The sequence below is a fragment of the Gobius niger genome, assembly GCF_951799975.1.
Source record: "Gobius niger genome assembly, chromosome: 5".
Classification (NCBI taxonomy): domain Eukaryota; kingdom Metazoa; phylum Chordata; class Actinopteri; order Gobiiformes; family Gobiidae; genus Gobius; species Gobius niger.
Window position 1 is genome coordinate 30,711 of NC_136856.1, and position 25,800 is coordinate 56,510.

At 46.0% G+C, this 25,800-nt stretch overlaps 1 protein-coding gene across 1 annotated transcript in view; it reads right to left on the reverse strand.

The window, feature by feature from the left end:
- Window positions 1-483: 483 nt before the first annotated feature.
- The window catches only part of LOC306963514 (uncharacterized protein), a 54,674-nt gene continuing 29,357 nt past the window's right edge, over window positions 484-25,800 (reverse strand). The window contains exons 4-20 of the mRNA XM_079557087.1: window positions 22,737-22,863; window positions 20,179-20,298; window positions 19,542-19,592; window positions 16,715-16,891; window positions 15,649-15,703; window positions 15,245-15,446; window positions 13,895-14,117; window positions 12,273-12,446; window positions 9,622-10,835; window positions 9,274-9,339; window positions 8,884-9,051; window positions 8,666-8,853; window positions 4,445-4,545; window positions 3,689-4,292; window positions 2,202-2,287; window positions 2,087-2,123; window positions 484-1,105 (exon numbers count right to left, since the gene is read on the reverse strand). Of these exons, the coding sequence (XP_079413213.1) occupies window positions 795-1,105; window positions 2,087-2,123; window positions 2,202-2,287; window positions 3,689-4,292; window positions 4,445-4,545; window positions 8,666-8,853; window positions 8,884-9,051; window positions 9,274-9,339; window positions 9,622-10,835; window positions 12,273-12,446; window positions 13,895-14,117; window positions 15,245-15,446; window positions 15,649-15,703; window positions 16,715-16,891; window positions 19,542-19,592; window positions 20,179-20,298; window positions 22,737-22,863 (3,904 nt within the window). The 3' untranslated portion in view covers window positions 484-794. The remainder of the gene's footprint in view (window positions 1,106-2,086; window positions 2,124-2,201; window positions 2,288-3,688; window positions 4,293-4,444; window positions 4,546-8,665; window positions 8,854-8,883; window positions 9,052-9,273; window positions 9,340-9,621; window positions 10,836-12,272; window positions 12,447-13,894; window positions 14,118-15,244; window positions 15,447-15,648; window positions 15,704-16,714; window positions 16,892-19,541; window positions 19,593-20,178; window positions 20,299-22,736; window positions 22,864-25,800) is intronic.

The following is a 25,800-nucleotide window of genomic DNA, read 5'->3' on the forward strand; positions in this document are numbered from 1 at the left end:
GGTTGGTCAGGTGCTCGGGGAGTAGGGACAGAATCTTTTTTGTGCTTATGTACAGTAAACATGTTATTATTTGTACAAGTTTTCATGCATGAACCTCACCTAGGGTTGAAAAACTTGGAATTTACAATGGTGCATGTTTTAACTACAGTATTATATGATATATCAAAGAAAACATCCTACAATGTTGTTTTTTCTGTTGTTTTTTTTCTTTCTTCTGTAAAAGATGTTTGAACTACTTTTCTGCTCAGATGTAGAAATAAATTAAATGACAATTTACCAAAGCAGCACCAAAGAAAAACGTGTCTCAGTTACCCCACTCTCCCCTTATAACCTTTCACTCTCCTCAATAAATTGTCTGAGAAATGTTAAAAGAAGCAGTGAAATCGTACAAAAACACTGGAATGTTTGTATACTTTATACTTGTATACTGACCAAACAAATACCATAGAAAGTTAAAGTACACTTTATAATCCACATTTTTTATATCTTCTCGTTTACATGACTTGTGTGAGGGTAAATTCCAAAGACAAAGTATTTACATATCAATACAATCAGCAATGACACGTTCAAATCCTTCAGGCTGTAGTTTTAAGCTGAAAGTCTCTGGTTCAACGCTGCCCCCATGTGCCCATTCGTTAGTAGTGCAACCGTGTGGGCACTGAATGCCTGCCGTGAATGCTCATTAAAGCGGTGCAGGCAAATATTTATACATTTAGAATAAACTGAAGTGACTCGTACAAATTGAAAGTAAACAAACTTTGTGCAAAATGTCTGTTCAGTTCGTTGCGACTCCGTCACTGAACGATCTGCGGCATCTCGCTCCACGCTTTGGCCTTTTTCTTGGCCAGTGCCATCCAGGGCGGCTCGTCCTGTGGGGAGGTCACACGGGGAGGGGGAGACGGCGGTGAGGCGGGGGCGGGAGAAGGGCAGGAGTGGCTGGGGATCAGTGCCATCGGCCTGCAGGAGGTGGAGGAGGCAGGAGGAGGAGAGGAGAGAGGCGTGACTGGGGCGGGAGAGGGGCAGGAGTGGCTGGGTTTCGGTGCCATTGGCGGGACCGGACTTGGGGGAGACAGCGGCGAAGCAGGTTTGAGGCTCAATGAAATCACTGGAGAAAAAACAGAAACAAAATGGCCATAATTATAAGAACATGTCTGGACTGTCAGTCTCAATGTGGTGATGTTTCTTCTTTCTGTGGGACCCCCGGCTGTGAGGGGGGTCAGCACATGGGAGCGAGGCAATTTCACAACTCTATCATCCCTTGTCTTCCATTGGGGCATTTCATGCCACTTTTTGCCATTAATGACTTCTATCATATTTGAGATATATATATATATATTTTTTTGTAAACCTATTTTGACCAACATTTTCTGAATCTGATTTTAATTTACATTGGTCATTGACGCCCCTGGACACATTTCCACATACCGGTAGTGGCTTTTCATGCCACTTTTTTCACATAATGATGTTAATCCACTTCAGTTCTGCACAAAACTACCAACGTTTGAAAAAATATCAAAATATTTAACTATTTTAACACACAAAATGGCTCATTTTCCATATGAAAAGTGAGTTTGGGCAGAATGTGGGTCTACATTTCAAAACACTCAGTGTCAAAGGTGTCAAAGGTCAGAAACAACTTTGATTTTTTACGTTTTTTTTGTTTGTTTCATGTTTAGTTGAGTTTTCACATTTTCTGCCCCATTGACCCCCATTATACACTTACTTTTTCATGGCTCTGCCGTCACACTTTAAAATCAGATTTTGGTTTTACAACCACTACATAAGTTTAGGGTAGTGTTTCTTAATGGGACACAAGAAAATAAAAATAATAAAAAGAAAGCATCAGGACGTTGCTGCCTATGTTCAGACAAACACGTGGAGATCAGAAAGACAAGCTTGTGTTCAATAATGAAACGTCCGGGGTCAGCCGGTTTCACAGGGAAGTATATAAGTATATAAGTCCATTCTTCATTTTACAGTTTCTAAGGTAAGTGAATCAAAATCCAAATTGCTGACCTCCTTTATTCCTCCACACGTGACGTTATGTGTTCCAAACTATTCAACTGTAAAAGTAAAGAAGACTCACCTTTACTGGGCTCCTGTGTCGTCTTCTCTGTTTCATCCTGAAAATATAAATACATTACCAATACAAATATCTTTATTATTTATCTGATCTGAAAGTGTCCGTAATGGAGCAGTACCTTGTTGGTAACCGGAGAGTTCTCCTTGTAAACTTTCTGCTTGTGCTTGGCCACAGAGATCCAGCTCGGAGGCTCAGATCCTGCCCCTGAAGAGGAGACAAAGTACTTTTACTGAAGGACATTTGTAAACTGCAAAGTGTAGCTCAGTGGCAGGGTAACAATAATGGAGCAGACCCACCAAGGCTGGAAACTGAACAGTACTGGAAAGGCATATGGGAGAAGGAGGCAGCACACAACAGTGATGCACAGTGGCTGGTGGCTCTGAGAGAGGACCACAGAGAGGACCACAGAGAGGACCACAGAGAGGACCACAGAGAGGACCACACAGAGGACCACAGCAACCTCCCTGAACAGAATCCAGCTACCATCACAGTGGCAGACGTCCAAGAAAGAGCTTCAGGTATGAAAAACTGGACAGCACCAGGCCCTGACATGATACACGCCTATTGGCTTAAGACACTAACGGCTCTCCATGAGCGCTTGGAGAGGCTCATCATGGCTGCACAGGAGCCTTGAGCACCAGAGCAATAGAGGCCCAGATCTACCACACCAGACAAGACCCCAGGTGTAGACTGTGCAAAGAGGCCAAAGAGACAATCCAGCTTTACAGAACTGCAGGTGTAAGATGCTGCAGGGAAAGCTTACATGGAGCCATAACCAAGTGGCTGGTATAGTGTACAGGAACATCTGTGCAGAGTATGGGCTGGAAACCCCAAGGTCAAAGTGGGAAACACCTCCAAAGGTGGTGGAGAATGACCGAGCCAAGATCCTGTGGGACTTCCAGATACAGACGGACAGAATGGTAATGAACCAACCGGACATTGTGGTGGTGACAAAGAGCAGAGGAGCCGCTGTGGTCGACATAGCAATACCAAGACTTCAACAGCAGGAAAAAGGAACACGAGAAACTAGAGAAAGACCAGGGGCTCAGAGAAGAGCTGGAGAAAACCTGGAGGGTAAAGCATCAGTGGTGTCCGTGGTCGTTGGGGCACTCGGGGCACTGACCCCCAAACTGGAGGAGTGGCTCCAGCAGATCCCAGGAAATACATCAGACATCTCAGTCCAGAGAAGTGCAGTTCTAGGAACAGCAAAGATACTGAACCCTCAAGCTCCCAGGCCGACGGTAGAGGACCCGAGCAGGAGGAAGAAGAGACCGAGGAGGGTAAGGAAGAGTTTTTTTATATATATATAATTAAATCACGTATATAATTGATTGATTGATTGATTGTCCTGTACACGAAATGTCCTGTACGAATACATTTGCCTTGCCTAAAACCGGAAAAATCAGATTTTTTTTTTCCTCAAACCATTACGCTGTCCTCACTGTACTCACAGTACTCACAATAGTCACAGTACTCACAGTACTCAAATGTTTTGAAGTCATTTGCTTTTACTTGAGACATAATGTCACATAATGTATTTGCCAAACTTCCTGTTGGCCAAAATGTCCACATTTTAACCTAAATCAATAATAACATCAGACTGACCTGACGTCCGTTTGAATTTATTCACAGTGTCCGTCTCCGGTTTCCGCGGCAACACAGGCTTCGTGCTGATTGGTGGATTTGGCGCCGCAAGTTTGTTCGTGATTGGCAGGTTCAGTAGCGTTGGCTTCGCAGTGATTGGTGGGTTTGGGGGCGGAGTCTTGGCTGTGATTGGTGGGTTTGGGGACGGAGTCTTGGCTTTGATTGGTGGGTTTGGAGGCGGAGTCTTGGCTGTGATTAGTGGATTTGGAGGCGGAGTCTTGGCTGTGATTAGTGGATTTGGAGGCGGAGTCTTGGCTGTGATTGGTGGATTTGGAGGTGGAGTCTTGGCTGTGATTGGTAGATTTGGGGGCGGAGTCTTGGCTGTGATTGGTGGGTTTGGAGGCGGAGTCTTGGCTGTGATTGGTGGATTTGGGGGCGGAGTCTTGGCTGTGATTGGTGGGTTTGGGGGCGGACTCTTGGCTGTGATTGGTGGGTTTGGGGGCGGACTCTTGGCTGTGATTGGTGGGTTTGGAGGCGGAGTCTTGGCTGTGATTGGTGGGTTTGGAGGCGGAGTCTTGGCTGTGATTGGCTGTTTTGAGAGCGGAGAGAGAGACGTGTGGATGGGCTGAAAAGATACAGATTCAGAATTACTTGAAAACATGGACATCAGTAGTAGCAGCAAACGTGTCAAATTAATTTCTCTGAATGTATTTTTCCACAGTCACCATCAACTCTGTTAAACATAAACTTCACTTCAATAATAATAATGCTTCAAACCTGTTTGTGTTCATCTTCGGCGATAAACCTCTGCAAAGCCTGAGTCCTTCGCAGACGGACCCCAAATGGATTCTGGGTGATTCCCTCCACAGCCAGGCTCTCTGTGAAAACACGTCATAAACATTCACCACTTAGTTTATTAAGCTTCATGCTGTAACGGTTTTAACATAGTAACACACGCCTTTCCTCGTCTCCCACCGAGACAATCATATCAGTGAAGCCGAGAGCTTCATACTCTTCATCAGATTTACTCGACTCCCACAGGAGTCACAGTGAAGCTGAGCTTCATTCTCTTCATCATATTTACTCGACTCCCACAGGAGTCACAGTGAAGCTGAGCTACATACTCTTCATCATGTTTACTCGACTCCCACAGGAGTCACAGTGAAGCTGAGCTACATACTCTTCATCAGATTTACTCGACTCCCACAGGAGTCACAGTGAAGCTGAGCTACATACTCTTCATCAGATTTACTCGACTCCCACAGGAGTCACAGTGAAGCTGAGCTACATACTCTTCATCAGATTTACTCGACTCCCACAGGAGTCACATACTCTTCATCAGATTTACTCACCTCCCACAGGAGTCACAGTGAAGCTGAGCTACATACTCTTCATCAGATTTACTCGCCTCCACAGGAGTCACAGTGAAGCTGAGCTTCATACTCTTCATCAGATTTACTCGCCTCCACAGGAGTCACAGTGAAGCTGAGCTTCATACTCTTCATCAGATTTACTCGCCTCCACAGGAGTCACAGTGAAGCTGAGCTACATACTCTTCATCAGATTTACTCGCCTCCACAGGAGTCACAATGAAGCTGAGCTACATACTCTTCATCAGATTTACTCGCCTCCACAGGAGTCACAGTGAAGCTGAGCTTCATACTCTTCATCAGATTTACTCGCCTCCACAGGAGTCACAATGAAGCTGAGCTACATACTCTTCATCAGATTTACTCGCCTCCACAGGAGTCACAGTGAAGCTGAGCTTCATACTCTTCATCAGATTTACTCGCCTCCACAGGAGTCACAGTGAAGCTGAGCTACATACTCTTCATCAGATTTACTCGCCTCCACAGGAGTCACAGTGAAGCTGAGCTACATACTCTTCATCATATTTACTCGACTCCCACAGGAGTCACAGTGAAGCTGAGCTACATACTCTTCATCATATTTACTCGCCTCCACAGGAGTCACAGTGAAGCTGAGCTACATACTCTTCATCATATTTACTCGCCTCCACAGGAGTCACAGTGAAGCTGAGCTACATACTCTTCATCATATTTACTCGCCTCCACAGGAGTCACAGTGAAGCTGAGCTACATACTCTTCATCAGATTTACTCGCCTCCACAGGAGTCACAGTGAAGCTGAGCTACATACTCTTCATCATATTTACTCGCCTCCACAGGAGTCACAGTGAAGCTGAGCTACATACTCTTCATCATATTTACTCGCCTCCACAGGAGTCACAGTGAAGCTGAGCTACATACTCTTCATCATATTTACTCGCCTCCACAGGAGTCACAGTGAAGCTGAGCTACATACTCTTCATCATATTTACTCGCCTCCACAGGAGTCACAGTGAAGCTGAGCTACATACTCTTCATCATGTTTACTCGCCTCCACAGGAGTCACAGTGAAGCTGAGCTACATACTCTTCATCAGATTTACTCGCCTCCACAGGAGTCACAGTGAAGCTGAGCTACATACATACATCTTAGTTTTTGGGAGACTTGTTTATGTCTCACTAGGCCCGAGCGGCCTGCCGTCGCAAGCACTGTACCTAGGGGTAGGTGCACACTGTACCTAGGGGTAGGTGCACACTGTACCTAGGGGTAGGTGCACACTGTACCTGGGGTAGGTGCACACTGTACCTGGGGGTAGGTGCACACTGTACCTGGGGTAGGTGCACACTGTACCTAGGGGTAGGTGCACACTGTACCTAGGGGTAGGTGCACACTGTACCTGGGGTAGGTGCACACTGTACCTAGGGGTAGGTGCACACTATACCTAGGGGTAGGTGCACACTGTACCTGGGGTAGGTGCACACTGTACCTGGGGTAGGTGCACACTGTACCTGGGGTAGGTGCACACTGTACCTGGGGTAGGTGCACACTGTACCTGGGGTAGGTGCACACTGTACCTGGGGTAGGTGCACACTGTACCTGGGGTAGGTGCACACTGTACCTGGGGTAGGTGCACACTGTACCCAGGGGTAGGTGCACACTGTACCTGGGGTAGGTGCACACTGTACCCAGGGGTAGGTGCACACTGTACCTGGGGTAGGTGCACACTGTACCTGGGGTAGGTGCACACTGTACCTGGGGTAGGTGCACACTGTACCTGGGGTAGGTGCACACTGTACCCAGGGGTAGGTGCACACTGTACCTGGGGTAGGTGCACACTGTACCTGGGGTAGGTGCACACTGTACCTGGGGTAGGTGCACACTCTACCTGGGGTAGGTGCACACTCTACCTAGGGGTAGGTGCACACTGTACCCAGGGGTAGGTGCACACTGTACCTAGGGGTAGGTGCACACTGTACCTAGGGGTAGGTGCACACTGTACCTGGGGTAGGTGCACACTGTACCCAGGGGTAGGTGCACACTGTACCCAGGGGTAGGTGCACACTGTACCCAGGGGTAGGTGCACACTGTACCCAGGGGTAGGTGCACACTGTACCTGGGGTAGGTGCACACTGTACCTGGGGTAGGTGCACACTGTACCTGGGGTAGGTGCACACTGTACCTGGGGTAGGTGCACACTGTACCTGGGGTAGGTGCACACTGTACCTGGGGTAGGTGCACACTGTACCTGGGGTAGGTGCACACTCTACCTAGGGGTAGGTGCACACTGTACCCAGGGGTAGGTGCACACTGTACCTAGGGGTAGGTGCACACTGTACCTAGGGGTAGGTGCACACTGTACCTGGGGTAGGTGCACACTGTACCCAGGGGTAGGTGCACACTGTACCCAGGGGTAGGTGCACACTGTACCTGGGGTAGGTGCACACTGTACCTGGGGTAGGTGCACACTGTACCTAGAGGTAGGTGCACACTGTACCTGGGGTAGGTGCACACTGTACCTGGGGTAGGTGCACACTCTACCTAGGGGTAGGTGCACACTGTACCTGGGGTAGGTGCACACTCTACCTAGGGGTAGGTGCACACTGTACCTAGGGGTAGGTGCACACTGTACCCAGGGGTAGGTGCACACTGTACCTGGGGTAGGTGCACACTGTACCTGGGGTAGGTGCACACTGTACCTAGAGGTAGGTGCACACTGTACCTGGGGTAGGTGCACACTGTACCTGGGGTAGGTGCACACTCTACCTAGGGGTAGGTGCACACTGTACCTGGGGTAGGTGCACACTCTACCTAGGGGTAGGTGCACACTGTACCTAGGGGTAGGTGCACACTGTACCCAGGGGTAGGTGCACACTCTACCTAGGGGTAGGTGCACACTGTACCTGGGGTAGGTGCACACTGTACTTCGGGGTAGGTGCACCCCAGAGGTATGGGCCCATACCTCTGGTATACTGATAATTGCAGGTAAATTAATGTGGGTATATGGTCAAAAAATGGCATGACAGTGCCACCTACAAAAGTGAAAACACATTGTGCCTATGGGGTGGGGTCAACTGCGTCGTAGAGCGACAGGATTCAATACAGACATTTGTCATGTGACGACAAACAAAAAATATATCTGTGGCCACTGACAATCCAAAAGGCTGCCATTCCAGTGCTGACGGGAAAGCTGGAAAATGCTGAGTCAGCTTTTATTACTTGTTTTATTAACATTATTAATCTATTTCCTGATTCGAGATGACCAATATTTTCATATCGGTATCGAAAAAAGTTTGAAGGTCCAAAGCCCTCTGAGCCTCTCACAATTTTGTTCATCAGGCTGCGCTGTATCTGTAAACTATACATCGAAACTGAAGGTTATGTTTTTAATATTTTAATAAATGTGTAATTTAAATTTACTTTTAAGTTATTCCCTGAGCTGCCCGCGGGAGGAGCCTCAGGAAGTGTTTTACCAGCTCTAGACCTGTATTTCATTGTTACTATTTGATTCTTTCGGCGACATCATTTCAAAGGATAAAACAAAATACCAAAGCCGAGGCGCTAAAGTAATGTTTTTAAGTCTATCTTTAAAACAATCCTACTATAATACTCTGGGACAACAGATCATGTCTTGGCCCATCTCGACTCCTCACCTTTAGGTGTTTTCTCAGCTGTTTTTTCCAAATGCTCAGCACTAATATGGTCTCCCTCTGGTCTTGGTTCAGGTCTGGATTGTTGGACTGTGTGGGTCTCTGGTCTGGACTCTGGTCTGGACTCTGGTCTGGACTCTGGTCTGGACTCTGGGCTGGACTCTGGTCTGGACTCTGGGCTGGACTCTGGTCTGGACCCTGGTCTGGACCCTGGGCTGGACTCTGGTCTGGACTCTGGTCTGGACTCTGGTCTGGACTCTGGTCTGGACCCTGGTCTGGACCCTGGACTGGACACTGGACTGGACACTGGGCTGGACTCTTGGACCTGTAGGGTCTCTGGTCTGGACTCTGGTCTGGACTCTGGTCTGGACTCTGGGCTGGACTCTGGTCTGAACTCTTGTCTGGTCTCTGGTCTGGTCTCTGGTCTGGTCTCTGGTCTGGTCTCTGGTCTAGACTCTGGTCTGGTCTCTGGTCTGGACTCTGGTCTGGACTCTGGTCTGGACTCTGGTCTGGTCTCTGGTCTGGACTCTGGTCTGGACTCTGGTCTGGACTCTGGTCTGGTCTCTGGTCTAGACTCTGGGCTGGACTCTGGTCTGGTCTCTGGTCTGGACTCTGGTCTGGACTCTGGTCTGGACTCTGGTCTGGACTCTGGGCTGGTCTCTGGTCTGGTCTCTGGTCTGGTCTCTGGTCTGGACACTGGTCTGGTCTCTGGTCTGGTCTCTGGTCTGGACTCTGGTCTGGTCTCTGGTCTGGTCTCTGGTCTGGACTCTGGTCTGGACTCTGGTCTGGACTCTGGGCTGGACTCTGGTCTGGTCTCTGGTCTGGTCTCTGGTCTGGTCTCTGGTCTGGTCTCTGGTCTGGTCTCTGGTCTAGACTCTGGGCTGGACTCTGGTCTGGTCTCTGGTCTGGTCTCTGGTCTGGTCTCTGGTCTGGACTCTGGTCTGGTCTCTGGTCTGGACTCTGGTCTGGACTCTGGTCTGGGCTCTGGTCTGGACACTGAAGGGACCTCGTTGGTTTTTGCCGTCCCTGGAGCCGTAGGGGGGCCGCCCTCGTCGTTCTCCCCAGCGGAGAGGGACCTCTGCCAGGCTGTGGTGACGGTGAAGCTGGATCTGCTCGTCTCCGGTTCAGACTTTTCTGAAGTTCCTTTGTTTGATTCAAAATGTTCTACATCCTGGGACTGATTCAGAGAGACCTTAACGGTTTCTTCTTGCGTTTTCTCTAAAATTCCAACCTCCTTCACTTCTTCAAACTCTTCCTTCTCGATCTGTTCCGTCTCAACCTTAGACTCTTTGACAAACTCTAGATCTTGATTTGTGTCGTCAACATCCCTTTCACATTTTCCCAAACTTTCCTTGTTTTGTGTCTCACACTTTGGAATTGTTACACTGTCAAAACTTGCATCATCCTTTTCAAAACCTCCCAAATGTTCTTGCTTTTTTGGCTCCTCTGTCTCACACGCTGAAAGGCTCAAACTCTCATGAACTTCAATCTCGCTTTCCGTTTGACCTAAATCCTCTGGTTCTTCCATCTCTCCCGTTGGTTCTTGTACCAATTCCCTTTCTGCCGTTTTCTCAATTGGGTCAAAAGCATTGGCGTCTGATCTCAGGGCTTCCTCAAAAGCGTCAGAAAAGCGAACGTGCTTCTCTGCGTTTGGAGACACCAGGTTTATTTCCAAAGTTGTTGTGGACGTTTTCCTTTGGGGCCTTTCGGAAATCGTCGACTCTCTCTCCTCTTCCACGCCTGAAACGGCCTCCTCTTCATCCATGTTTAGTTGTTCCAATTCAAACTCCCTCTCAACTATTTCTGAGGAACTTTGATCACAAATTGGCGCCAGCTCCTCCTCCACTTCAAAAGCATCCACAACTGGAACAACTGTTGCTGAAATTTGCATTTCGATTTCCTGTTCAATCTCACGGTTTCCATCAGACTCTACTTTGAAATTATGATCCGCCGTTTCTCTCGCTTGTTTCTCTTCCTGAACTTCCTGAACCAAAATGGCTGCCTGTGTCTCCTCCTCTTCGCTCTCTGGATCTTCCCCCTGTTTTTTTCCTAAAATGTGTTCATCGATGGCATTCAGATCGTGTTGATCCTCTTCCTTGTCAAGATATTTGGTGGGTTCAGCCATGTTTTCTCCATCTTCTTGAAGATCCTCTTTGGTGTTTTCTGGAACGGGCTGAGAAAGACAAGGAAAAGCTATCAGTAAATGTTTCGAGACCTACACAACACTCTATTCAGACACTGCAGGCACGTTGTTTTGTGGATTATGGTTGTATATTAAATTTAACCGCAGCGAAAATAGGCTTTACTCAATGTTTTGTTCCTCACAGTCATTTCATATTGCGTTTGCCAAACCTCGAAGTATGTGTGTGTCAGAATGTTGCACTGTTGGATAATGAAGGCCGCAGGGTTCAATACTTGGCCTTATTCTTTTTATTATTTTGATGATATATATTAAGTTAGTAATGAAAATGTTCATGTGTATGAATAAATACACTTACGACCTTAGTAGAGTTTTGTTTTACTCCAAAAAGCTTTTAATCATTGACAGAATGTTTTTTTTTCATTTGAAACATTTAAAAATAAATGTATGCTGTGGGGCAAAGTCAAAGCTGAGGTACCTGATTTTTCCTGTTTAAAATGTACAAAAGGTTTAGTTTTATCCTAAACTCATTTCTAGCTCTTGCAATCCCTCCTGCACATCATTACATGCACGTTCACACCTGCGGCAGAGTGAAGCCACTGCAAAATGAACTACTACTATTTTACATCGCTCAATAAAACCTAGGTGAAGACAAAGCAAAAAAGTCTTTATTTAGCTGTGTTTACTCTACAAAAAGTCAGGTTCCCCAGCTTTAACTTGCTGATTCGAAAGCAGCCACTCCTGGCCAGTGTTGTAATGTTGTTCCTCGTCAAAAACAGACCTGGAGCAGCATTTCACTTTATTCACACAGTTTTGAGCTAATCCTTATTTGTGCAGGACCACAAATACACGATGTCAGTAAACTTGACTGCACAAAAAATACAAACTGAAAAAGGTCAAAGCTGTGTCTGCTGAAGAGGCTGTGCTCTTTGGACATCTGCAGAGCCAGTTGTTGCCAGTGCTCTCCTGAAACAGGATCAATAAACTTTTTGGAAGGCCAGTGATGTGGGGAAGGAGATGCTCTCTTAAAACTGTGATGGACAGGAGGATCTTGGGGAAGATCAGGTCCATCCTGAGGACCTCCCTTCACCGTCAGGACAGTTCTGGACGTTCAGCGACAGACGCTCCCGCTCTTTCCTTCTGGAGAACTCTCTCTGATACCTTGAGCTATTCGCACATTGACTCAGAATTATCCTGTTTCATTTTATGGTCCCAGTAGCACTTATTTGATTTTTTTTGTATTTATTGGAGAGGCAGCAACTGATGAATTTCCCCTGTGGATTAGTAAAGTATTGTGATTCTTCTGAAGTTGTAAACCACGCCGTGAATGGAACCTGGAAGCTGCAGTCATACAATCCCTTTCAAATGATGAGTAAATATTCTATGATCATAGATTTCTAAGAACAAACTCAGTGAGATGAATAAGTGGTTCAGACTGTCGTTGTCATGATGAGGTGAAGGTTCTCGTACCTCGGCCTCCGATTCTTCCTCTGCACTTTTCACCCCGTCATCTTCAGAGAAAGACAGGTCTACTTCCTGTGTGTCTGCCTCTACTTCCTGCTCCTCCAGATCGATCTCCACTTCCTCGTTGTCTTCATCATCGTCACCCGCTGCCTCCTGTGTCTCCTCCTGCACTCGCTCCGTCTGAGAACATCACAAAAGTCAAAAAGCAGATGATTGGAGCTGGTTTAGAGTTAAGACAAGACACTGCAGGGGAATAGGGAAAAATAAATAAAGGTAGAGATACCAGTTTGAAACTTTTGCTGGACATTACTGATATAAATATGAGAAAACAATGCATTGCAATTTTTCTGTCATTTTCTGTTTTCACGTAAAAATAAGGTATTTTATGGATGAAAATTGCCAAAAGACGGCATTCAAAGGGGCTACTTCCGGGTTACCTCCGCCTCACTCACAGAGGGAAACTCCGGGGAGGGAGGAAACTAGATAAAAATCTCCACTTCGACCACTGCGTGAAAAATCAACACTTTCACCTCACGCCTCATCCACGTGAAACAAAAACTAATACTAAATTCAGCCTCTTCTCTGTGGCACAAACTGTATGAACAAAGGGATTATGTCACAATAGTTTCCAGAAGTGACAGCGCTATTGTGTAATTAAAAGACTTTATTCATTTTTCTTCATCCAGTATAAGAAATGTTATAGACAATAGACTTTTATGGACAATAAGTCTATTAAAACATGAAACATCTGTCTTTAGGTCATTCCTGAACCAGTGGAGACGCTTCAGCTGTATGTAAGCGGTTTGTCTCTCTTGTACTTCTGGGCACTTCGGGTCAGAAACAGAGCTGGAAATGACAGCACTGATCCACACTTTACCCTCTCAGCCTCCGCCTTCACTGGCTTCACCCAAATCTAAAAGCTTTTGTTGCTTGTTCATCACTCTTTAGTTGTGCTTTTTGTCGTTTTTTATTGTGTTGCTTTTCCGGCACAGTTTTATCACTCGTTTGCCACTTTTTTTCCAGACACTTTTAGATTTATGTAAAGCCAAAGTTCAGGCGGGGGTTACGAGGTTCATTTCTTCAACCTGTTTTGCTCTTGGTTATAAAACCTTTGATGGTTCCGGAGTTCCAGAAATGCTTTACTTTTCCAAACCCTTGTGTGTGAGAGAAAGTGCCACATTTCCTCTTATCACCAGGGACAGGGCTGGGCACCGTTACATATTTAACGATGTAGAATGCAATACTTTTTCCAATACTCATACTCAAATATTTGTCATCTAGAACAGGGAAACTGAACAATAATGTATAAAAAATGGGCAGAAAGTATTGATGAAGTCACTTCCTTCCTTGGAAAAACAGCATCAAAACTTGGATCTCAAGATATAAGATTATTATTTTTTGGGGGGTCCTGCTTTCAATACTTTTACTTTTTGATACCAGTAGGGCCTAAACCTTTGTCCCGATACCAGACAGTTTTGGTTTAACGATGCCCAGATCTAACTGAGACACTTCATCTAAAAGCCTTTCAGTTTTACACAGTTTACAGATTGAAAATACAAAGACGAACAATAATAATAGTGCCACAAATGGACGATCAAAAGTCTGATTGTGCAGTGAATGTGGCTCACCTCTGTCTCCCCCTGGTGGTGATCCGTCAGCGGTACATCTAACCCGGGCAGAGGAGTCTTTAAGGAGCTGAGGACCTCCAGCAGCAGAGAGCTCTCCCCCTCAGCCTCTCCCTCCTCTCCCAGTTTGTCCTCCAGAGAAGACTCGGACAGACGGTTTTCGGAGGTGAATCCCAGAGGGTCCAGCAGGTACTCCCTCTCACCAGCAGGGGGCTCTGGACTCCGTCTGAAAACAACAGAGATCGTCTTCAATCTGTGAATATTGCACTGTTAGTAGCTTCTATTACAGACTCTCATTCTTAATATATTTTTTTCAACATTAAAATTGGAATTTTCTGTGATGTTTTAACTATAGTTTATTACAATACTTATTAAAACGAGTTACAAAATCCCTCTGAGCAAATCTTTGTAAATAATATACAGTATCAACAAAATAAAACAGTACTTTTAAACCGTACATAGTAAATTGTGTCCATTATGTAAAACTAACCCAGTTTTTATATAGTAATAATAATAATAAAAATAACAATAATAATAATAATAATAATGCATTGGTTTTATATAGCGCTTTTCTGGACACTCAAAGATGCTTTACATTGCATTATTCATTCACTCCATACTTGGTGGTGGTAAGCTACTATTGTAGCCACAGCTGCCCTGGGGTAAAGGTTGGGCAAAGGTATGGCTTTGCTTTATGTTTTATAAATGAAAACATAAAGCTTGCTATGCATTTTTTAATTATATTTATTTCAGTAATCTACAGCAAAAGTTATTAATATCTCTGCTTTTAATTTCTTCCTAAAACCACTCATGTTCTATTTCAGTCTCGCTTTGGTCCTCATTGACAGTTGTGCTCAAAAGTTTACAAACACTGGCTGATTTTTCACTCATAGTTGGTGTTTGTGTGAAGCCATTTTTGGTCAAACAACTGAGTTTGCTATTTATGAATCATAATGAAAATACCAAAATGACCGTGATCTAAAGTTTACACACCCCAGTTCTTAATACTGTGCATTTCCCTTTAACATCAGCTCTGAGTCTGTGCTGTGGTCGTGGTGAAGGTTCGGTTTATAATCTAATGGTAAAGCGGCCCATTCTTCTTAAAACCTCCAGATCTTGGAAGTTCCTGGTCTGTTTTCATGAACTGCAGGTTTGAGATCTCCCCATAGTGGTTCAATGATACTGAGGTCAGACTGAGGTGGAACTGACGGGACCTTCACTTTATTCTGCTGGAGCATCAGAGAAACTCCTCCATATGTCACTGTAGGTATGAGGCACCTTTGTGTTCCTACAAGGCCAATGACGTCCTGCCAGGGTGGGTAAACCTTTGAGCACGACTGTATATGTCCTCACCCAGGACTGTCCTGCTCCTCCATGTCGTTCCCTTCAGAGTCTTGGGTTAGTCCCAGGTCCTGGGTCAATCCCTGGTCCAGGTCCTGATCCTGGTCCAGGTCTGGGTCTTTTGCTCTGCAGGGCTCGGCTGAAGTCTCCTCTGAATCCTCTACACCGCTCAGTTCAACCGTCACTTCAGCTTCTTCATCTTTCAGCTCCAGATCTGCAGTGGTTAAAAACACTCGGCTCAGTTTGACTGTGGACATCCACATGTTTCTATTGCATTACAGCCGCATTTTGTCATAACAAAAGCACTGCCTTGGTCGCCTATGCCCAGAGTCCAACACACAGCTGCGCCTTAAACTCGCTGAGAAATGTTTATGTAATATGGTGATAAAGATGTGTAAAGAGCAGAACACCCTCACCTCCTGAGTCGTTCAAAGAGTCGTCCAGAACAGAGTTCGGCGTCGGCTCCAGACGCTGAAACACAGACATGTAGGAAAATTAGCTCCTAAAAGCTGTTTGTATAGTTTGAGTCCGTCTCATTAAAAAGAATAAGTGGATGTATCCTTCAAAATCACTTTAAACCATGTTTGAATGTTGTTCCGTGGAGTCGTTCAAACATTCACAGTTTGGACAAAGCTGTTTCTTCTTCTACAGCATCAGTGCCTCGTTCTGTTCTTCCTGATTACACTCGCGTCATTGTTCAAACCCCAAAACTGTCAAACTCCATATTTTTAAGATCCATCATTATGGACTCTGAGCCGTGTTAATGGTGCACTGGAGCTGCTCACGCCTTTGTTCACATTACAGAACGTCAAATATTTTTTTTTTCATGGTTTATTTGGTAGGGACAGTGAAAGTTAATGAACAAGCCACACCGGATTGTAGCCTTAGGCTAATTTTCATCCGTCGTCCCCCATGCGCACTCTCAAACACACTCTCATACATCCTGGCCTATTGTACATGTTTTTAGTGGTAGGGGAAACCGGAGTACCCGGAGGAAACCTACGCAGACACGGGGAGAACATGCAAACTCCACACAGAAAGGCCCCGTCCTTGGTGGGAATCTAACCCGGACCTTCTAGCTGTGAAGCACAAGCACTAACCACTGTGCTACCGTGCCGCAGTACAGTGCAGAGCAGAGGCTCCAAAATAAGGTTTTTAAGTCTACGTTTAGGCTCAGCAGGACACGTCCCCTTAACCTCTTAACCCCCGTCTGAACCCAGCACATTGCCTACAGTTTAGCTTTACCCAAATCTAAGAGGTTCTTGGAAAAAGTGTCAAATAGGATGTTACTCTGGCCGCTTTGTCTCCGCAGAGACACTACAGACTTCCAGTCGAGCGCGAAGCCCGTTCATCTAAACGAGAACGAGGGGAAATGTTCGCCGCTACAATAACTGTCATTCACTCAGACCATGGATCTAATATGCTCTCCTAAAACAACGAGAACTCCACCCTCCTGTGAGCGTATGCAGATGACGTCCTCACCGCCACTGGCCTCCTCCTCGGCTGTGCCCGCTGTGCCCGCTGTGCCCGCTGCCTCAGCCCCAGCTTGTGCCTCGCAGCGGAGCTGTCCAGACAAACGGAGGCCGAGGCCGGAGAGCTGAAGTCTCCAGGAGCGACCACCAGGGGGCTCCCCACTCGGCTGGAGCCCGGGCACCAAGACTGAAAACACACAAAGAAAACGAGTCACATGAGCAAAACCCTGTGGTTTATAGTTTTAGTGTCTTTAACGGTGTGAGATTTAGTTTTAGTCTCATTTTAGTCATAAACGATATTTCTTGACTGTCTAAAATATCGCTATGCTCTGAGGACGTGATCGGTCGATTATTTCTCTCTCGACTTTAGGTTTAGTGGAGGTTTGTTGGAGTCCGGACAGAGACGACAGACTCAGAGGCTGCAGAGAAACCAAAGGAATGTTCAAACCTGCACTTAGGAGGCCATCAGAGAGCGGAGCCGAGAGGCCGGGACTGGTGCTGGTTAAACCCGGGGTTAGTGCTGGTTAAACCCGGGGTTAGTCCTGGTTAAACCCGGGGTTAGTCCTGGCCAAACCCGGGGTTAGTCCTGGTTAAACCCGGGGTTAGTCCTGGCCAAACCCAGGGTTAATCCTGGTTAAACCCGGGGTTTGTCCTGGTTAAACCCGGGGTTAGTCCTGGTTAAACCCGGGGTTAGTCCAGTACTAGTTTATTCCTGGTTAAACCTGGGGTTAGTCCAGTACTAGTTTGGTCCTGGTTAAACCTGGGGTTAGTCCAGTACTAGTTTGGTCCTGGTTAAACCCGGGGTTTGTCCAGTACTAGTTTATTCCTGGTTAAACCCGGGGTTAGTCCTGGTTAAACCCGGGGTTAGTCCTGGTTAAACCCGGGGTTAGTCCAGTACTAGTTTGGTCCTGGTTAAACCTGGGGTTAGTCCAGTACTAGTTTGGTCCTGGTTAAACCTGGGGTTAGTCCAGTACTAGTTTGGTCCTGGTTAAACCTGGGGTTAGTCCAGTACTAGTTTGGTCCTGGTTAAACCCGGGGTTAGTCCAGTACTAGTTTGGTCCTGGTTAAACCCGGGGTTAGTCCAGTACTAGTTTGGTCCTGGTTAGCTTTGTCCCACACCTTCATTTAGACTTACATAGACTTTCCCTGTACCAATCAAACAACACCAGAGGTGACTGACCCCGCCCACTGCTGTAAAGCACAATCATATGACAAAGTCTCTTTCCTATGACAGGTGTGATCATTCAAACATCAATATCACAAAATACTCCTGAATACCAGCAAGACCTGAAAGTACTTTTGTATATTTTACTGTATATATACACCTTTGTATTTTTACCACGTTAAGGAACAGGCCACGGTTCTTCCATACTGAGATTAAGAACAGCAAAAATAATATTAATATATATTAAATATGAAAGCTTCGCCCACATTGATGTTCTGCATGATTATGAAACAAATTTAAAATGTTGAAACTTGTGTTTTGTCCACCAATAACACTCTTCAGTTGAAATGAAGTATTTCAAAGAGTTACTATTAAGGGTTAACAGTACATTTTCCACATATTTATGGCAGTGATATCTACATTAATGTTCTTTTCCTCTTCCCCTGCAGTGTCTCTCCTATAAGAAACACACAGGGGGAGGTTTGTTCAGGCTGTCCCGCCTCTGCCCCTCAGTGAGGAGGTTGTGGGTTGGACTCTTGGTGCGATGTGAGTGAAGCGGCGTCAGTAAAGTGTGACGGATGAGGCTTTAATGACAGGGAAGCGTCTCGCAGATGTCTGAACAGACCAGGATAAAGCCACGTAAGCATTCAAGACGCTCCCAAAGTGAAAAAAGTCAATCATAAAGCGCTCGGAGAGTTTTTGACAAGTAACCGTTCAAGGTGAAGATGTTTAGGAACAAAATCTTTTATCCATCTATTTATGTTTATCTTGCCTTTATTTTGTAGCAGCCTGAATGCACCACCAGGCCTCTAGGTGTCACTATTGTCTTCTGCCTTTGTAAGGAGGTAACTACATCCGAAACCTCTGCCAAACGAGTGCGTCATCAGGGCCACTGGCTTCTACAAGTTATAAAGACTTTACAGAGGGATTTTGGAACTTGATTCGTTTTTGGATAAACTTTTGGTGAAAAAAGTCTGTTAAAAAAACATAACCCATTGAACAAATCCTCAGAAAAAAACCTTGTTGAGTCCCAGACTGTCATGTACCAGTGTATTCACTCACTGCTGTAGTTCTGTGGCTAAAACTAGTTTCTTAGGCGGCTTTTCTTGCAGTATTTTTTGCAACTTTGCCCAGTAATGAGTTACGTTTAATATACTGTAACACAGTTACTTCTGCAGAGAAATAACCCTAACTATAACTAACGACTTTTTTTAAATAATCTTGCCAAAACTGGGCTCCACTACTTTGTTTGGATTTGGAGCTGTTTTTACGTGTTCTTTCATCAGAGTGTGTTTCGTACAAAGTAACGTGACTCAGCATTAAGTATGACATAAACATCTATAAATTAGGCGCTTCGTTCTATAAGCGTGTGAGAAAGTAGCTACTTGTCCAGAAATGACAGTTGATACAAATCTCAAAATAAATGTTTTCACCTGCAGCATCGACAGCCAATAATCCTTACAGTACAATTATAAACATGTAGTTAACATGATTTAAGCAGATCAGCCTGTGACTCGTCAAAAGTGACCATCTGATTTTAAAGAAGCCTTTTCTCTTTGTAACGAGTTATGGAAAAAACAATCTGCAACCTTTAGGAGGAAGCTTTCCGTCGAGGATGAACTCCGCCTCGGACCCATAGTTGCTCTCTGCAGGTTTTATGCTGTTTATTTACCTGTTCCTCTGCAGAGTCCAGGCTGATGGAGCTGCTCCTCTGAGGCTGAGTCTGAAACAGAGAGCGTTGGAACTGGGCCAAGTAGAAGGACTGGCAGTAATATTTGTGCCTTGATGGTCGTGTATTTGTGCCTTGATGGTCGTGTATTTGTGCCTTGATGGTCATGTATTTGTACCTTGATGGTCGTGTATTTGTACCTTGATGGCCGTGTATTTGTACCTCGATGGTCATGTATTTGTGCCTTGATGGTCATGTATTTGTGCCTTGATGGTCGTGTATTTGTGCCTTGATGGCCGTGTATTTGTGTCTTGATGGTTATGTATTTGTGCCTTGATGGCCATGTATTTGTACCTCGATGGGCGTGTATTTGTACCTTGATGGTCATGTATTTGTACCTCGATGGTCATGTATTTGTGCCTTGATGGGCGTGTATTTGTGCCTTGATGGCCGTGTATTTGTGTCTTGATGGTTATGTATTTGTGCCTTGATGGCCATGTATTTGTACCTCGATGGGCGTGTATTTGTACCTTGATGGTCATGTATTTGTGCCTTGATGGTCATGTATTTGTGCCTTGATGGTCATGTATTTGTGCCTTGATGGCCATGTATTTGTACCTCGATGGGCGTGTATTTGTACCTTGATGGTGTCCTCCTCAGGGGGGCTGCAGGGGAGCCCGTCGTCCTCGGACATGGTCCCGTTGTCCTCTGTCCTCTTCACACACAGCAGAGACGGACGCATGGCCTGTTTCAGCTGCATCTGGAACTCATCACAGACTCTGTCACAACGGAGGCTCGCACTCTGCTTTTAGCAGGTTGAAATCCGCGGTTTAGAGCGAAGCAGGTAAAAGATCAGACCTGTTGTAACCTGATCTGATATGACTCAGTTTTGTGTTTTCATTGCTGTGTTTGCTCCTGTTCTTTCCCCGAAACAACTGGACGACATTTTAAAGTAGTACTTTTGCACCGGTGATCTCTGGTTTCTTGTCCTGCCTCCAGCTGATGGACAGGGCTCTTTACAGGGACGTCCACACTTTCCTCAGATAAACTGTTGAATCATTGACCGTCGTCAGGACCACAGAGGCTCATTGTGTTTTGTGTCTGTCCTTGGTGAGGGACACAGAGGCAGATAAGAGTGAACAGTTTGAGTTTCGCTGATAAAACGTTAAATAAACATCGGACTCTGCTGATACTACTAAAGTCATTTGTAACTTAAAAACACGAGGTAATGCCCAATCAGGCCAAAAAAAACAAAGCTTATCTTACTGATTTAAATAGTCAGCAGCTTTTACTGCCCTGGGCACAAAGGAGTTCCTCTATATGTTTTTCTTTTCTGATATGACTGTACATCTACGTCCTGACCGCAGTAGTTCAAACTCATAGTTTAGCGGGTGGGAAGAGACATTTATGACTCGACCTTCTCCTCAAACAGACTTAAAGATGTCTGTGGCTTCTTTCTCAATGATCTTTGAGCTCACGGTCCTCTGGAGTTTACTCCCATTGTTCACGCTGAGGTTTCTGTACCACATCATCAAGGATAGACTGACACTTTGTTTTCTTCTTGTTACCTTAAAGGTTAAAAACAAAGAAACTGCTGAGAGTTTCTGCCTAAATGACTAGGTCTACTGCTGTGGTCTCTCTTTCTGAGCCACTGGGACTGAAGAGTATTTTTACCTCCGTCTTAAATGTAAATGAGTCCTGTTTTAGACGTCTGTTCAGTGATACCAAAATAACATCACACACAGAGACTTCATATTGATCCTATGTTTAGACTCGACTGAACCTCATGCTGCATCAGGAATCCACTTCACCTTTTTTTGGTTAAAACAATTCCATGTGTGTTCACTCATAAATGAACGCCTTCAGGGAGAATCTACAAGGAAATAATAGGAAAACATCTGTTTATGTCAGTAAAAGCATCTCATTGTTATCTCTATATTTGTCTTCATCTCCTGTTCATCTGCAGCGTTTGGCCTTTGGTGTCGGCTGAGATTCAGACAAACATGATTCCAAATGAAAACTGTGAATCAGCTTTGAGAGTCCTGTTTCCTCAGACGTAGGTCAGAGGGCAGGAGGTCTGTGACAATAAAGGTGATAAGGAGAAAACTTGTGGAGAAAGAGTCTCATCTGCAGACTCTTGACCTTCCCCTGGAGACTGTTAAAGGAGAGTCTCACCTGCAGACTCTTGACTTTACTCTGAGACTGTTAAAGGAGAGTCTCTCACCTGCAGACTCTTGACTTTACTCTGAGACTGTTAAAGGAGAGTCGTTCACCTGCAGACTCTTGACTTTACTCTGAGACTGTTAAAGGAGAGTCTCTCACCTGCAGACTCTTGACTTTACTCTGAGACTGTGAAAGGAGAGTCTCACCTGCAGACTCTTGACTTTACTCTGAGACTGTTAAAGGAGAGTCTCTCACCTGCAGACTCTTGACTTTACTCTGAGACTGTTAAAGGAGAGTCTCTCACCTGCAGACTCTTGACTTTACTCTGAGACTGTTAAAGGAGAGTCTCTCACCTGCAGACTCTTGACTTTACTCTGAGACTGTTAAAGGAGAGTCTCTCACCTGCAGACTCTTGACTTTACTCTGAGACTGTGAAAGGAGAGTCTCACCTGCAGACTCTTGACTTTACTCTGAGACTGTTAAAGGAGAGTCTCTCACCTGCAGACTCTTGACTTTACTCTGAGACTGTTAAAGGAGAGTCTCTCACCTGCAGACTCTTGACTTTACTCTGAGACTGTTAAAGGAGAGTCTCTCACCTGCAGACTCTTGACTTTACTCTGAGACTGTTAAAGGAGAGTCTCTCACCTGCAGACCCTTGACTTTACTCTGAGACTGTTAAAGGAGAGACTCTCACCTGCAGACTCTTGACTTTACTCTGAGACTGTGAAAGGAGAGTCTCACCTGCAGACTCTTGACTTTACTCTGAGACTGTTAAAGGAGAGTCTCTCACCTGCAGACTCTTGACTTTACTCTGAGACTGTTAAAGGAGAGTCTCTCACCTGCAGACTCTTGACTTTACTCTGAGACTGTTAAAGGAGAGTCTCTCACCTGCAGACTCTTGACTTTACTCTGAGACTGTTAAAGGAGAGTCTCTCACCTGCAGACTCTTGACTTTACTCTGAGACTGTTAAAGGAGAGTCTCTCACCTGCAGACTCTTGACTTTACTCTGAGACTGTTAAAGGAGAGTCTCTCACCTGCAGACTCTTGACCTTCCCCTGGAGACTGTCCTGTGACGTGCCCAGAGCCTCGTGAGCCTCCGACCAATCAGAGGCGAACACCGAGTCATGTGACTGCGCCCGACTGCCCAGGCCGACCTCCGACCTGTGGAAGAAAAACAGAAGTTAGAGACTTTTTCAGTTTTCAGGTTGGGGCCTCTCTTTACTTTAAAACAGATTCATTTGGGGCCATTTCCTCCAAATGGATTTTCCTCACATTCTCACATTCCCAGTAATCAGATCCCCTGCAGGAATAATAAGCTGCCAAAGGAGGAGATACAGACCACAGATGTTAAGACGCGAAAGCTCGGAGGGTTCCACCCCAAATCCAGCACCCTGAGACTGTACGCTCGCCGTAAGGAAGGAGGCCGAGGACTAGTGAGTGTGAGAGCCCCTATCCAGGATGAAACATCCAAGATCAAGAAGTACACAAGGCTCCAACAGATGACGTGCTCAGTGAATGTCTCAGACAATGGGGAACTGAAGATGAGGTGCTGGAGGTCCCGTCATGGGAGGACAAGCCCCTACACGGCAGGTACCACCCAAACATAACTGAAGTGGCGGATATTCAGAAATCCTACCAATGGCTAGACAGAGCCGGACTAAAGGACAGCAGAGAACAACCAGGGGCTCAAAGAAGAGCTGGAGAAAACCTGGAGGGTGAAGGCATCAGTGGTGCCCGTGGTCGTTGGGGCACTCGGGGCACTGACCCCCAAACTGGAGGAGTGGCTCCAGCAGATCCCAGGAAATACATCAGACATCTCGGTCCAGAAAAGTGCAGTTCTAGGAACAGTAAAGATACTGCGCAGAACCCTCAAGCTCCCAGGCCAACGGTAGAGGACCCGAGCAGGAGGAGAAAGAGACCGCCCACGGAGGGTGAGGAAGAGTTTTTTTTTATATACGTATATATATATATCACTAATAATTTCACTTCTACTATGAAAATGCCCCAAATTTCAAATATTTTCTTGCCAGACTGCTGTGTGCGCCCGAAATCCTTTCGAACTGCACAGCAGCCTGGGGACCATGGCCAAAATCTTCACCCGGATTTGGAACCAATCACAGAACGAGGAGGGACAGCGAGACGATGCCGAGCTATTCGATATACGGAAGCTCCAACAGGACAGCAGCAGATGCGCACCACCTCTTGATCAAGCTTTAGACCGTGTTCTAATAGTTTAGCTCGAAAGTTCACAGCGGGTTAGTCATACGTGATCTGACACGATGATACGATTGGCTGTGGCTACTGCAGACACATGAGAGACATTCAGCACAATAAACGACTCTGGACGATCGTAAACCACACTTCTCCTATGAGAACATGAACTGGTCCTCAGACTAAATATCACAGGTCAGGCTACATATGTTCAGCGACGAGTTCTGAATAAAGGATTGAGCCAGGTTTAAATGTACTGTTTTATTTTTAGATGGATTTTGGATTTGGTTAAGATGTTTTTAGTGGAAAACATTTAAATTTAGCTTTTTTTAATTGAAAACTAAAATAAATCAATAACAAATTTGATTTTACAATAGAATGAAAATAATGAGAGATTAGAAAATCCCTCCCCTGAATATTATATTTAAACATGTTATTGTGAAGATTAGGGTTTCTGTTTGTTGAACGTTAATATGTTAAAGCTGTGGTACATCATTTTTCCTGCACAAACTATAATATTCATTTATATGGCCCAAACTCGTTTCTAGCTCTCACAATCCCTCCTGGCTGAAATGTTCAAACAAATTGTTTATCTGCACGTTTCACGCCCGTTCTCAGCTTTGAGCAGTGGCTCAAAGCTGGAAAAATGAACCCATAGAAACGGTCTCTATCCATTATTTAGATGTGGACACTTTCAACAAATAACATAAAAAGACTGAAACCGTTTCTGGCCTTTCACAGGCTTAAACACCGGCTAAATAATCTTATTATGGTTCTATCTGTCAGTGCCCACGTTTCCTTTATTTAGATTAAACTCATGTTCCCGTCACTGCCAGGAGCACCAGGAAGTAAACAGGAAGTAAAGGGCAAAGTGACTCGGGCAAACTGAGGGTATAAACAGGAAGCAGAGAATCCATGTGTGAGGACGAGATAACACACTTATCTGTGACTGAAGCATTCGACTAAGGCGCTCTCCTCTCTCCTGTAGGAGGAGCTCTCCTCTCTCCCTGTAGGAGGCACTCTCCTCTGTCTCTGTAGGAGGCGCTCTCCTCTCTCCTGTAGGAGGAGCTCTCCTCTCTCCCTGTAGGAGGCACTCTCCTCTGTCTCTGTAGGAGGCACTCTCCTCTCTCCTGTAGGAGGAGCTCTCCTCTCTCCCTGTAGGAGGAGCTCTCCTCTCTCCCTGTAGGGGGGCGCTCTCCTCTCTCCTGTAGGAGGCACTCTCCTCTCTCCTGTAGGAGGAGCTCTCCTCTCTCCTGTAGGAGGAGCTCTCCTCTCTCCTGTAGGAGGAGCTCTCCTCTCTCCTGTAGGAGGAGCTCTCCTCTCTCCTGTAGGAGGCACTCTCCTCTCTCCCTGTAGGAGGCACTCTCCTCTCTCCCTGTAGGAGGCACTCTCCTCTCTCCTGTAGTAGGAGCTCTCCTCTCTCCCTGTAGGAGGCACTCTCCTCTCTCCCTGTAGGAGGCACTCTCCTCTCTCCTGTAGTAGGAGCTCTCCTCTCTCCCTGTAGGAGGCACTCTCCTCTCTCCTGTAGTAGGAGCTCTCCTCTCTCCTGTAGGAGGCACTCTCCTCTCTCCTGTAGGAGGAGCTCTCCTCTCTCCTGTAGGGGGCGCTCTCCTCTCTCCCTGTAGGAGGCACTCTCCTCTCTCCTGTAGGAGGCACTCTCCTCTCTCCCTGTAGGAGGCGCTCTCCTCTCTCCCTGTAGGAGGCACTCTCCTCTCTCCCTGTAGGAGGCACTCTCCTCTCTCCCTGTAGGAGGCACTCTCCTCTCTCCCTGTAGGAGGCACTCTCCTCTCTCCCTGTAGGAGGCACTCTCCTCTCTCCCTGTAGGAGGCACTCTCCTCTCTCCTGTAGGAGGCGCTCTCCTCTCTCCCTGTAGGAGGCACTCTCCTC